Below are 15,337 nucleotides of genomic sequence, written 5' to 3'. Positions count from 1 at the left end.
GTCATGCAGCTTGATTTTCTGGAACCTCTGGTTGTCTCTAGTTTTGAGGTAGTTGTGTTCCTTCTTAGCTGTGGTGGGAGACACACAGCATGTCTGTCTGGGCCTCCGTCTTGGCCGTAAGTAGAGGATCAATCTTAATTCATCTATAATATATATATATATATTTAAAACTTAATTCTTTACAGACTTTGTCATTAATTACGAATTTTCTCTTTCCTCCCCCTCACAACTAATCATGCTGCATCAGCATGCTCTGAGACCATTGTTTTTCTTTTGAATTGAATAGTAGTCCAGTCAAGTTGTGAATGAATTCAAAGCCTTAGCCTGCGTGAACCCAATGTTTCCTCTTGGTTCTGGGTGTTCTCTGTTGGTTCTGGATGTGGAATCCAATGAACAAAGTGATCTAACAAGCCAAATAGCTAGGAATTCATCATCCCTGGGTATTTATTGTACTGTCCTTACACAGTAGCTTTTATTTTCCACATTTTACTACTAGTACTGTTTGGGGGACCTTGACAAGATTTTCTGTGTATCAGGCCTGCAATAAGCTTGGGAGAAATATTTTCAGACCAGAACAAAAAAAAGCTGTTTGCTGACCCAGGTCTCTGACTTTGCCTTCACCTTCATGTAGTCCTAACTCATTTCCTACCAACGAAGTCTGTATACAGGTAGAAATCCATGCTTCCATGTTATTAGGAGCACTACCTGATTATCTTCTTTTATACCCTAACTTTATTGCTACTATAGCCAGTACTTGGAAGAAAAACTACATACCTTATAGGAGCATATATGGATCACAGGCTAACCATTGGGTTTTAGCCTCTTAACTCTAACCGTCAGCTCCCCCATTTTCTTTGAACACTTCTTCCTAAAGTCATTCTAGATGCTGGTACTTCATTAGGAACCCCCTTAGGAATCCCTAGCCTATTATTCCCACCATCCTTGCTGGACATTATCCTAATAAGCTTTCTTAGTCTCTCTAGAACTGAGAAAACACAAAATTTATTCAGCTTACTTTTCCTGGAGCCTGGGGGAAGCAAGGCTACAGCTATCTCAACAGTCCAAGAAAATACCATGTAACTCCAAAACTCAATTTTGGTTACACTGAAAACCCTGTTAAAAGTAATTGTGATCCACCTCTTCTAGTGGCCCATTTATGCGGCTAAAGTGTCAGATTCCACCCATCAGTCTGGCCCTCAGATTTTTGCCCTTTTAAACATGTCTTTTACATATGTTAAATGAAACATGTCCAAAATGGCTGTAAGTAACTTCCTCAACTTGCTTCTCTTTTTAGTTAATACCGCCATGTCCTCAGTTGCTCAGATAGAAACCTGGGAATCATATTTGACTTCTCCCTGTCTAACCCTCACCAATATCCATTCACTCTGGCTCTTAAATGCCTCAAACACGTATTCACAATCTTACATCCACTCTGCTCCAGGCAACCTTCATCTTTCACTCAGATTATTGTGACAAACTCCTAACTAGTCTTATTACCTCCATCCTACTTCTCTTTTATTCTTCAGAAATATTTTTCAGAAATGCAAACTGACCATTTTTTCCTATGTTAAAAGTAAGTAATTTTACCATTGTCCTTAAAAGGAAACCCGAACTCTTATGTGTCTTTTAAGATCTCTCATAACCTAACTAATCTTTGTGCCACTTTTTCACTTAACATTCTCTGCCTCAGCCATACCACTCTTTCAGTTTTTCTATTGTATTCATCCTCACCTTCAAATTTATGTATTTGTAATGCTTTGACTTTGAAATTAATCTTCTATATTTTGACCAGGTAACTCTTTCTCTTTTATTCTCTATAATGCAGTCTCAATAGTACTTCTTAAGAGAAAATTTTCCTGAACCCTTCAACTAAATTAGTTTTCCTTGCTGTGTACTTCTCTAGTACCTTTATTTTTTATGATAGTACTTAGTACATTTTAATTTTAATTGCTTGTTAAATACCTAGACTTTAAGCTCTGTGGAAGGAGTAACCCTGCTATCTTGTGTGCCAATGTGAACTATTCAAAGATGGAATGAACTTCCTCAGGAGTTTATGTTTCCCATCACTAGTAGTGTTCATGTGTAGGTTGACTAGCCCCAAGTTGGGGCTGAAATAGAGAACCATTGGAAAGCCTTTAAGTCCTTTCCAGTCAGGGGATTCCTTTTTTCCAAGTAGTCAAACACACAAATACAGCTGTTTTAAGAGTCTATAAGTCATTGTACAAGAATTACTCCTAATTGACAATATTGAATATTCAATGACTAATGACATATGGAGTACCTATGAGATATTTCTAATTTAGAGCATTGTATCTGGAGTTTTTGAAATTAATGTTATATTTTGTATCTTTTATAGGTGAAATGAATCAGAAGTACAAGGAGCTAAAAAAAAGGGAGGAAAATATGGACAGTAAGTGTTAATATTATAGATATGAAAATACTGTATTTTCAGGTAGCTGTTCATTTAAATCAGAGATCTCACTTGGGGCAGATATAATGGCTAATAAATGCAGAAGTGCCTTGAAGGATTACTAAACATCTAGCATAGTAAGGGGATAGGTAAAGAATTCTGAAAAGGTTTGTACATGTGTATGTGTGTGTATGAGAGTATGTTAGGAATAGATTCTAAATCTAGTACTCATAGTCTGCATAGGGAATCTACAGACCTCTTACTGATTGAATGTTGAATATTCTCTTTTATATGTTTCACTATATTCACCTTTAATATCTTTCGCCTGTTTTGTAGCTTTCACAATATTTATTTAATTATTTATTGTTACCTGGTTCTATCACTAACTAAAATTCAGTAGCTTTTAGATGTAGCTTCTCTAAGTCTGCTATCAATAGTTACCTTCAAAGAACCATGCTATACAGCAATAATTGCCAACTCTGATTTAACAATATGTATCCAAATTTTAGATCCTATATTAACAGAATTTATTTTCCTGATCTCCTTTTTATCAACTGTTACTTCTAGGTCTATATAAATGTTTAGTTTACTTGTATCATGTAAAGTCATAACAATTAATCTTAAAGGTTTGAAAGTATGCAGAAATGTTCTTATTGAGTAATTACCTTTGGTTTAATAAAATACTAAACATTGATAGTTTAATATTTGCTTTTCAAAAGTGTATTCTTAAGACCTACAAATCAGAGTTTATATAGTATTAAATATGTCAGTAGTAGTTTCTTGTCATATTTCTCAATTGGCAGCTTTTATTGAGACTTTTGAGGAAACTAAGAATCAGGAACTGGAACGGAAGTCACAGATAGAAGCCAACATTGTTGTGCTTTTGGAGCACAGTAGTCGGGTAAGTATTATGTACCTGTCCTGATATTCTCATTAATTTTTACTGTTATTACCTTTTCTAATAAAACTAAAAATATATAGTTGTGTGCTATTACATTTGCTCATTTAAACTGTTTCCTTTAGCCCTGACCAGTGTGGCTTAATTGTTTGGGCAGCATCTGGCAAAGTCAAAGGTTGCTGCTTTGATTCCCAGTCAAGGCACTGGCCTATGTTGTGGGTTTCTCTCTCTTCCTCTCTTTCTCCCTCCTTTTCCCTCTCCCTATAAATAAATAAATAAATAAAATCTTGTAAATGCTAAGTAAATAAATAATGTTTCCTCCCAATTCTCTTCTTGTTATTTTATTTCCTTAAGCTATTAATTTTTGTCTTTCTAGCAAAATTCAGCTAATTAATTGGATGATGGGGAAAAGGATGACATGTCAATATTATATATGTATATAATACCAATATTCAGCAGTAAGTGAGGGAATAATTCAGCAATTATTAAGATTCTCTTCCATTGTTAATCTATCTGAACTTTTAGAAGGGCATTAGCACAGATAAACTGTGAAATTATATTGAAAATTGTTAATATATATTTTAATATACTTTTGCACTGTAATTTGTATAAATAGAAGGAATTCTGTTCTTGTAAGGATCTACAAGAGAATGAGATATCTAATTAGTATCTTTGATTCAGCAAACATGCTAATTGAGCAGCCACTAGTGTGTGGTACCATGGCAAGAAAAATGCATGATTTCTTTTCAATATTCTTAGTGTTATAAGACTCAAATCAGTCCTTAAAATGGTGTTGTTGAATTATTTTTGTGCAATTAAATAAAGCAAATGTAAAAAAAAAAATTGAATTTGAATTTAGTCTGTCCTTACTGAGAAAACCTGATTTGAATCTCACTGTATTCTTTTATAAAATATATATAATAAATGATATATTTAAAAACCCAGTTAAAACAGTCAATCCTTTAGCAGTGTTTTCTAAGAGGTTTATTGGAGAGTTAAATTGGTGGAATTTTTTCATTTTATTTCTCTGCAAATACAGAATATAAGTCGTATGAAACAGATATCCTCTATCACCAGTCAAGAGCTGAAGATAATGCAGGATGATCTCAATTTTAAATCTACTGAAATGCAGAAATCACAAAGTACAGCTAGGAATTTGACTTCAGGTGAGAAAATGATCTAGATTTTAAAAACTTTTTTGTCTGTAACAAAATGGAACTTTCAAAATCTACTAATGTTATTCTCTTTGATTCTTTTTGAAAGACTGAGGATATAATTTATAAATGCCTATTGCTCCAATCATTTATAGTCTCAGAATTTCGTCAGACTTTTCACATCAACTATTTCATTGGATAGTCTTCCTTTATGCCTAGGCTATAACTTGGGTATTTCCAGATTAAAAAAAAAAAAAAATTCCAGTCTCTTTTCTCAGGGAACTTACAACTTGGGGGAATGACAAGTGAACAATTAAAATATAATGAAATAGTGCTATGATAGAAGCAAGGGAGCAATGGGAGTACATACATAGGGCTCATATTTATCTTAGTCTGAGTAGTTAGCAGAGGTATCCTAGAGGAGGTATTGTTTTAGTTATAATTGCTTTCACCCATGTTGACTAACATGAGAACAGAGCAACACTGTCTAACCAAAATGAACTGCTGCCACATATATAATGTTAAACTTCCCAGTAGCCATGTTAAAAATCACAGCAGATGAGTTTTAATAATATATTTTACTTAACCCACTGTCTTCAAAATATGATCATTTTAACATGTAATCAATATGAAAATGATCAATGATATTTTATAATCATAGCTCATCTAACTTTGGGCTAGACACAGTCAAATGCTCAAAAGCCATATGTGTCTAGTGGCTGTCATTTGGATAGTACAGGCAGAGATTAGAAACTGATATACAAAATGGACCTCAAACTCATGTAAGAATTTGTATGGAATCTTTAATTTTTGAACTAGTGGATTCTAACTATGGGTGTTCTTTATGTTAACACATGTGGTGACATTGAATTAGCTATGTTTTTATTTGTCTACTTGGAATTACTCTGGCACTTAATGTACTCATGGGGAATGAAACTTAATATTTACTCACTTAAAAATGTTGAAAGATTCTTGAACTATAATGATGGATCCATAACGTCCATTTATCTGGAATCTCAAAATCAGAAAAGCTCTTGGTAGCAATACCTAATGTGACCTGAACTGACATGAATCTATTTGTAGTCTTTAATGATCCTACCTAGTGTGACCATTCATACTTTTTACTGCAGCAGTGTTCATGTACTTGATCACAGGATGCTGATTCAGACCCTACTGTGGGAGTTATATAATAATCAGTACGTGTACTGTATTACTTTTCTAAAATCAGAAGAATTCTGCATTCTAAGCCACAAACTCCCTAGGAGATTTATTTAAGGGGTTATGGACCTATAAACACACACTGAATGCTATTAATATGCAGTTGAATTTAGATTCATGATATAAGTGGGCAATTGTTATTATTCTACACATTAAAGTATATTTTATCTACCCAGATATATTTAGAGTCTGTTTACCATAGTTTTGTTTGTATACCTGAATTATATGCAAAACAAGTAGAGGAGGTAATTCTAATTTTGATTACTACCTACTATTGATTTGATGATGAGTGTTTTTTAATTTTTATATTTTTATTGTCCTATTACAGTTGTCCCAATTTTCCCCCATTTTCTCCCCTACCCTAACCACCCCCAGCTCCCGTAGTCAATCCCCACCCTGTCATCCATGTTCATGGGTCATTTATACCTGTTCCTTGACTACACCCATCTTTCCCCCTTCTCCCCTTACCCCTTTCCCTCTGCTCACTGTCAGTCTGTTGCTTGTTCCCATGCCTCTGGTTTTATTTTGCTTGCTTGTTTCTTTAGGTGAGATCATATGGAATTTGTCTTCCACTGCCTGGCTTATTTCACTTAGCATAATCTCCAGTTTCATCTATGCTGTTGCAAAAGTTAGGAGTTCCTTCTTTCTTTCAGCTGCACAGTATTCCATTGTGTAAATGTACCACAGTTTTTGATCCACTCATTTACTGATGGGCAGTTAGGCTGTTTCTAGCAGTTGGCTATTGTAAATAAGGCTGCTATGAACATATGGATGTATAAGTTCCTTTGAATTGGTGATTCTGGATTCTTGTTGTTTTCTAGTTCTTTTAACCCTCTGAGTGCCATGCATAATTCAAAATTTGGATCAACATGAGAAAAAATTATATCAATATATAACCTGAGGTACAAAAAAAGAGAACAAAATATAACATACAAATTATTCCATTGTTATTTATATTTATAGCCATCGAAAAAAGAGTCTCTGGGAGTGATGCTGGCACATTTGGGGAAATTTGTCAGTGTCATTCATAGCAACGTTGGCACTCAAAGGGTTAAGTATAAAGTTAGATTGTTCATTTGAAATTTTTCTTGTTTCTTGAGGTAGTCCTGTAATGCTATGAATTTCCCTCTTAGGACTGCTTTTGCTGTGTCCACAGATTTTGGGTTGTGTTCTCATTTTTATTCATTTCAAGGTATCTTCTGATTTCTTCCTTGATCACATTGTTAACCTGTTCATTGTTCAGTAGCATATTATTTAACCTCCATGTCTTTGTGTGTTTTTCAGTTTTTTTCTTGTGATTGATTTCTAGTTTCATACTATTATGGTCAGAGGAGATGCTTGATATGATTTTAATCTTAAGTTTATTGAGAATTATTTTGTGTCCTAACATGTGGTATCCTAATAAATATTCTATGTGCACTTGAAAAGAATGTATATTCTGCTGCTCTGAGGTAAAATGCTCTGAAATTATCAATTAGATCCATCTTATCCAGTGTGTTGTTTAAGGCCACTGTTTCCTTGTTGACTTGTGTCTGAAAGATCTTTCCATGGATGTCAATGTGGTGTTAAAAGTTCGTACTGTGACTTCATTACTGTTGATCTCTTTCTTTATATTCATCAAGATTTACTTTACATATTTAGGTGATCCTTTGTTAGGTGCATAAATGTTTACAGAGGTTATATTCTTTTGTTGAAGTTATCATTATGTGTGTCCTTCTTTGTCTCTTATTATAGCCTTTGTTTTAAAGTCCATTTTTGTCAGATATACGTATGTCTACCCCAGTTTTATTTTTCATTTTCATTTGCATGAAATATCTTTTTCCATCCCTTTACTTTTAGTTTGTGTGTAATTTTTGATCGGAGGTGGATCTCTTATAGACAGCATATATATGGGCCTTGTTTTTTTATCCCTTCTGCTACCCTGTGTCTTTTGATTGGAGCATTTACCACTTAATATTTAACATGGCTATTGATAGGTATGTATTTATTGCCATTTTATTCATTATAACTATGTATCCTTTTTTCTTTTTTCTTTAAAGAAGTACCTTTAGCATTTCTTGAAGACTGGTTGAGTGGTAATGAACTCATTTAACTATTTTTTTTCCTGAGAATCTCTTTATTCTTTTATTTTAAAACATAGCCTTGCTAGGTACAGTAATCTTGATTGTAGTTCACTGCTTTTCATCACTTTGAATATTTTGTGCCAATCCATTCTGGCCTAAGTGTTTCTGTTATGAAATCACCTGACAGTCTTATGGGAGCTTCCCATAAGAAAGGTAATTGTCTTTCTCAAGCTGCTTTTAAGTTTCTCTCTTGGTCTTTAACCACTGCCATTTTAATTATAACGTGTCTTGGCATGGGCCTCTTTTCGTTCCTCTTGTTTGGGACTCTGAGCTATCTGGACTTGTGTGTCTTTTTCCTTTACCAGGTTAAGGAACTTTTTAGCCATTATTTCTTCAAATAGGTTCTCAATCCCTTGCTCTCTTCCCTTTCTGGTACTTTAAGCTGTTGACATTGTTACACTTCATTTTAATCCAAAGGCCCCATAAACTATCCCCATTTAAATTTTTTTTTTCTTTTTGCTGCTCTGATTGGATGTTTTCTTCCATTTTGTCTTCCAAATCACTAATTCGGTCCTCTGCTTTTTCCAACCTACTGTTAATTTTTTTTCTAGATAATCTTCATTTCATGCACTGTGCTCTTCTTTTCTGAATTATTCTTTCTTATGTTTTCTGTATCCTTTTTCATGCTCTTATAGTTTTCACTAAGTTCCTTGTAGTTCTCACTTAGTTCCTTGAGGATTCTTATAACAATTTTTTTGAATTCTGTATCTGGTTAGTTGCTTGCCTCCATTTCATTTAGCTCTATTTCTATAGATTTCTCCTGTTCTTTCATTTGGGGCATATTTTTTGTCTCCCCATTTTGGCTGCCTCTTTGAGTTTATTTCTGTATATTAGGTAGATAAAGTATGTCTCCTAGCCTTGGTATGGTGGCCTTCTGTAGTAGGTGTTCTTTGGTAGCCAGTTGTGCGTCTCCTTGATCACCTGAGCTGGGTGGTCCAGGAATGTCCCTTGGGGGAAGGGGTAGTAATTGAGTCTTGACTGCTGTTGGTTCATTTGTGCATGGGTTCAACTCTCAGGCTGGCTGACTGTGACGGTCGACCTTAAGCACAATGTTTAAGCTGTTGTGTATACAGCTGACCACATCAGCAGAATTTGTTTCTGCAGGGTCTGGTGCCAGCCAAGATCTCTTTTTGGACATGCTGCTTGCGAAGTTAACGAAATCCTGTTCTGATTTTGCTTAAAGCTGTTCACTTGGTGTGTTGTTTCTGGGGCCTCTTAAAAGGGACTCTGGTACAGGTTAATGTCAGATACTGCTTGTGACTGGCCCTGGACAACCTGTTTCGACTACAAAGCTGTCCACAATGTATGGCTGCCTTTGCTGTGCCTGGGTGTTTGTGGGAAATACCAAGCAGTGCACCAAAGATGGCTTTCACCAGTACCAAGTCCTGGGCCAGATCAGCAAAAGGCCCAAGGCACCCTGAGATTTGCCTCTGCCTGCTTCCCACCTGCTGGCTACCTTTTACACTCAATCACTGAAAGAACCTCTGGTGATAATGATGTAGGACATCACCAGGTAGGGGAGAGTGGTGTTCACCTGATTGATAAAGTTTATTCTCAGTGCCAGTGGTGGGTCTGAGGTCACTCAGCAAAAGTGTTAGGGTATACCAAGTCTAGGTGCTACCCACCAGGTATATGCAGACCTTTTCAGGAAATCTTCAGGGTGAGGCCAGCAGGGTTTATCTGACCCAAACAGACCAAGATTTGACTGTGTGAAAGGACAGCTCTGCACCATTTGGGCCTACAAGGGAAAAAGGGCCCCTGTCCTGGAGCCACACAACTCTGTCCTGATTCTGCTGGGAACCTGACTTCAGAAGGGCAGGGCCTCTGGGCATCAGGAGGATTGGGCTAGTGTATCTTCCATGAGGGGAAGCGCAGGTCAGGCTTAAGGGAAAGAGGGGGGAGTGGCCTCCACCCAGAGCAGCACAGCCCAGTCTGCCTGGACCTCTATCCCCAAGCCAGGCAGCTCACTCAGCAGCGTGTGAGCTCTGCAGGGTAGGGCAACGGGAGTCCAAAGGGTGGGGCTGTTGCATTCCCCCAGGCTGATGCCTTAAGGAGGGAAGTGCTCCATCCAAGAAAGATGGTATCTGTAGTTTATGAGAACAACTCAGCAGAGGGGCCCTGGTGGCTTTCCCTTTAGTTCTCTCCCCAGAACCACAAACTCCAATTTTACCTCACAGGACTCTAGTTGACATCGCCCTCCCTCTACCGCAGCCCTGAGTGAGTGGCTGTGAATGAGATGTTTGTGCATTGGCCCTTTAAGAAGGCACCTGTGTCTCTAGCAGACTTCTGTCTCTCCCTGGCAGACAGAATCCCCACTGATTTTCACAGCCAGATGTTATATGTGAGCCTCTTCCTAGCTCTGGTGTCTGGGCTAGGGAGCCTGGTATGAGGTTGAGACCCCACACTCCCCAGGGGGAAGCTTTTCACCTGAGATAGCCATCTCAGCTGCTGCCCATGGGAGTGGGGCCAGCCCTAGTCACATCTCCACCCTTCCTACCAATCTCAGTATGGCTTCTTCTGTAAGTCCTTGGTTATAAAACTTTTGTTCAGCTAGTCTTTGGTTGGGTACTCAAGTTGATTGTTCTTTAATTTATCTATCATTGTTCTATCATTCACATATGATCCTGGGAGGAAGGGAGTGTCACTTCTACTTACTCTGCCGCCATCTGTGTGTCCTCTGTGGTGAGGTGTCTGTCCAGCACTTATGCCCATTTTTTCAGTTGGGTTGTTTATCTTATTGTTATGGTTAAGAAGTTTTATACCAGTTCTTTATCAGATCTGTATTTTGAAAACATTTTCTTCAAGTCTGTGGCTTATGTTAAATTTGGTTAGGAGATTGACATCCACAAAAATGTCCTCCTCCCCCCTCTCTTCTACTCTTCTTATCAGAACTTCTCTCTTCCTCCAGGTAGAGCCTGGTGTATCCCCATGTCCTCTGCATGAAGGGTCCCATTTCTGGGCAGACAAGAGAAATGTCACTGACTGTGGCCTCACCTGGCATCCTCAGACCAAATGCACTCACCTGACCTGACTTTGAAGGAGATGAGGGCTCCTCCCTCATCCCCACTGAGCAGAGCCCCCCTCACAGAAAGTGAATGTGCTGAGAATGTGGGCTGGGGCCAGGGGCAGGGGTCACTCCTAGGGGATCCTGAGGTGTGATTTGGGTGCTGTGGCCTGCCCTAAAGCCTCGATCCTGATGCTCTGACCTTCTGGCACCCTCTATGAGGCCCCTTGTAAGGTGAACAAGCTCATGTGGGTCCTGCTGTTGCAACTGAGAACTTCACCTGGATAGAGCATGTTCACCACAGTGGTCCTTGTGACCAGCTGAGCTTCCCTAGACCTGCTTGCTGACTGAGAGGAAGGGTCTCTGCACTTAGAGGGACAGGGAGCAGGCCAGAATATGCAGGCCCACACCCTCCTTTTTCCTGAATGGCGGGGCCAGGCTGCTCAGCTTAGCTGAGTTGTTGAGCAGAGCAGGGTTTTGTGGGCTAGAGGTTGGAGGTGGGAGGACATGGGGTGTGGCAGAGGCAGGATGGATGGGACCTTCCAGCTGGGCGTGTCATTCCCAGATACCTTCAGCTTCTCCACTTTCAGCCCCTCCTGTCTCCCTCCCCCAGGTCTCAGCACCCTGCACCCCTGCTTTCTCAAACAAGACTCAAAGTGGACAAGGTGACAGCAGATATAAAGAACTGCCCCCAACAACCTTTAAATCGTTCTTTACATTAGACTTAAAATCTCCACTTCTGGAGACCTGTCCTAAATAAACATTTATGGATGCAGATGTTCCCTTCAGTACGATGATGGGATTGAAAAATCAGAAGTGGCTCCACAGCAGGGGCTTCGGAAATTCTGATGTAGGACACAGAAAATGCTAAGGAGGAAGAGGACTGGCTAGTAGGGCCATTCCCCCAGGGAAATGAGGTTCTGGAAAGGCACATGTCTAGGAATCCTCTACACCCAACACCCACAGGTGTACACACACACATACATGAACACACAAAGGTATACACATGTGCACATGCCAACACTACCTGCACACAGGGAAAGGACTCACACAATGAGTACCCCATTCTATACTTGATTCTGAATTGCTTTTGAGTGCACTATTGTACTATAATAAACCTTCATTATTTTGTCATAAATGCTTTAAAAGTAAAAACTAAATAATGTGCTTTTGTCCATATGAATAATAAATGGATAACATTAAACACATGACTTTAATGTTTCTAGAACTGTCAAAGTCATACATGCATTGTAAAAAATTTAGACATCACCTCAAGGAGAAGATGAGATTTGCAAATCCCACCCCAGGGGTGACCATTATGAGTGGCTTCATGGGTACCTTTCAGGTTCTACTTTTCTCATTCTGTTTTTGTACCTCTGTCACATGCAGGCTCATTCTCACATATGTGTATATGCATATTGAAATTACACATATGTGGTCTCACAGGTAAGACCCTGGATGTACTCAGTTGTATGTGTCTCATGTAAGAGGACCCCTGAGGTCTTTATTGGCTGGCACATAGAGACCCCTGCACCCACATTAGCAGCTGCTCAACATCCCTCCTCCATGTGGACCAGGATGTGTGGATCCCATCCCCTCTCCATGGACATTAGTGTTTTTCCCAATTCCCAAGTATTTCATCAGTGCTCTGATGGGTAGTCTCAAAAATACATCTTTGAAAAATTGTGCAAGAATTGCTATGGGGTAACCTCCCAGCCTGAGACCTGTAGGGGAAGGTGAGCACCCGTGGGCCTCTGACAGGTCCTGCACACTGTTCTCCCAGAGGAGGGGCCTTACCACCCCCCTCCAGGAGATCTGCTGGTGCCTCTTCTCCCTCACTTTGTCCCCAGGGCTGGCATTCAGCAGACCAGAAGCCTGCCTGTCTGATAGTGACAGTGCTCTGTCCCCAGTGTTTACAGTGGTTGTGTCCGCATCGGGGAGGTGGGGCATCTCTGACATGCAAAGGCGTGTGCACTGCCTCGCGCTAGAAGTACATGTGTTTGCCCTCTGTCACTGTAGAAAACACCACCTTTCGAGCATTTTCTAAACCACATGGATGTTTAACTTTTCTCTGGCCTTGGGATGTGAGGAATGCTTTCCAGCTTGTGGTTTGTCTTTTCAGATTTCTGCATTTTTCTCATTTTTGTATTGGACATAGGAAGAGCCAGATTGACTGGCTTCTGGCCTGAGGTCACAGTTAGTACAGTGGTCTCTACCCTGAGCTGATACTTACTAAAAGGGCTTCTCTTTTTAAATCTGGTCTCTAATGCATCTGGGATTTCCCTTTCAATAACAACAATGGGTTTCAAATAAAAACAAATAAATAAATGTGAACAGACACAAAAAAGACAACTATTGTAAGAGTCCATTTATAGAAAACACCCAGAATAGGCTTGAATTCTGCAACCATAGTGACTGGCAGCCAGTTGGGAGGTCTCAAGACCTGTCGAGCCCTAGTTGCTGCTACTTTTGCCTACTGGACCTCTGTTCCCTGGTAGGCCCAGGCCGTGCCCCTGTGTCTGCACAGACCTCCATCCAGAGGAAATGCAGTTCACCTCCAGAACTGAGGATGAACCTCAAGCAAAGGGTGCCACACATACTCGATCTTCACCTAGCCAGCCTTGACCTGGCGTGCGAACATGGCCGGCCCACCAGGCTTCTGACCCTTCCTTCGCCTGTTCTTGTTCAGGACAGGCCCTCCCCATGTAAATCCCCTTCCATGCACAGATTGGGACAGGGCATAGAGCTGCTTGGGTGGGATCAGAGTGGTGGCCCAGTCCCAACAAAAGCACCTGAGCTTCCCTGTGTTACCTCTGGGTCCCACTGTGAAAAGGGCCTCAGGTATCAGGGCTGAGTCTGGAGGACCCGTCTGTGGCAGTATTCGAACATACCAGCAGGGCTGCCTTTTGTTTGCTGGGAGTTTTGATCACTGGTTTGATTTCATTAGTTGTAAACAGTCTATCCAGATTTTCTGATTCTTCCTGATTCAGTTTTGGAATATTGTATGTTTCTAGGAATTTATCAATTCCTTCCAGTTTGTGCAACTTGTTGAAATATATTTGATGATAATAGTTTCTTAAAATCCTTTGTATTTCTCTGGTGTCAGCTGTTATTTCTCTTTAATTTCTGATTTGATTTATTTAGTAGACCACCTTCTTATATTATGCACGAGAATAAACCCAAAATGTATTAAAGGCTTAAATATAAGACTCAAAGCCATAAAAATTCTGGAAGATACCATAGGCAGTAAAATCTTGGACATTTTTTATAGCAATATTTTTCTAATATATCACCTTGGACAAGGGAAACAAAAGGAAACAAACAAATGGGTTTACATTAAACTAAAAAATTTTGCACAGTAAACCATCAACAAAGTGAAAAGACAACCCACCAAATGGAAGAACATGTTCACCAATGATACATATGGTAAGGGGTTAATATCCAAAATTTATAAAGAACTTATAAAACTCAACACATACATAAACAAAAAACAATACAATGAAGAAAATGGGGTAAGGAACCGAATAGACACTTCTCCAAAGAGGACATGTATATGGCCAATAGACATTTGAAAGGTTGGCAAATATCACTAATTATCAGAGAAATGCAAATTAAAACCCCAATGAGCTATCACCTCACACCTGTCAAAATGGCTTTCAATAAATCAACAAACAACATGTGTTGTTGAAGATGAAGAGATAAGTGAGCCCTCATGCTCTGTTGGTGGGAATTTAGATTGATGCAAGCACTGTGGAAAACTGTGGATTTTCCTCAAAAAATTAAAAATGAAACTGCCTGATGACCCAGCAATTCCACTTCTGGGAACATATCTGAAAAAAACACCAAAACACTGATTGGAAAGAATATAAGCACCCCTTTGTTCAATTTGCAATATTATTGGCCAATAGCCAAGATTTGGAAGCAACCCAAGTCCCCATCAGTAGATGAGTGGATAAAATGCTGTGAAACATTTACACATTAGAATACTCCTCAGCCATAACAAAGGAAATCTTTACCTTTTGTGACAGCATATATGGACCTGGAGAGTATTATGCTAAGTGAAATTAGCCAATCAGAGAAAAAGAAATACCATATGATTTCACTTACATGTGGAATCTAATGAACAAAATAAACAAACAAAATAGAAACAGACTCATAGATACAGAAAACAGACCGACAGCTGTTGGAGGGGAGGGAATTGGAGGACTGGGTGGAAAAGGTGAAAGGATTAAGCAAAAAACAAAAACAAAAAAAGCACAAAAACACAACTCATAGATAGAAACAGTACAGTGATTACCAGAAGGAAAGAGTGGTTGGGGGGAGATAGAAGAGGTTGAAGGTTGAAGGATAAATGGTGACAGAAAAAGACTTGACTTTGGTGGTGAACACACAATACAGATGATGTAATATAAAATTGTACACCTAAAACATACAATTTTATTAATCAGTGTCACTCCAATAAGTTCAATAAAAGTTAAAATGTTCAAGAAAAACTGCTATAGTGCATGAGTAAAGGGGCAAGGAATCTGT

At 39.0% G+C, this 15,337-nt stretch overlaps 1 protein-coding gene across 1 annotated transcript in view; it reads left to right on the top strand.

Moving 5' to 3' along the window:
- IFT74 (intraflagellar transport 74) overlaps positions 1-15,337 on the top strand; it is a 104,430-nt gene that overhangs the window by 70,898 nt on the left and 18,195 nt on the right. The window contains exons 14-16 of the mRNA XM_090275790.1: positions 2,357-2,410; positions 3,214-3,311; positions 4,348-4,474. Of these exons, the coding sequence (XP_090131916.1) occupies positions 2,357-2,410; positions 3,214-3,311; positions 4,348-4,474 (279 nt within the window). The remainder of the gene's footprint in view (positions 1-2,356; positions 2,411-3,213; positions 3,312-4,347; positions 4,475-15,337) is intronic.

Source organism: Furipterus horrens, unplaced genomic scaffold (genome assembly GCF_987537825.1).
Source record: "Furipterus horrens unplaced genomic scaffold, mFurHor1.1.pri manual_scaffold_4, whole genome shotgun sequence".
Taxonomy (NCBI): domain Eukaryota; kingdom Metazoa; phylum Chordata; class Mammalia; order Chiroptera; family Furipteridae; genus Furipterus; species Furipterus horrens.
The sequence above is the reverse complement of the archived record's forward strand: the minus strand, read 5'-3'. Positions and strand labels throughout refer to the sequence as shown.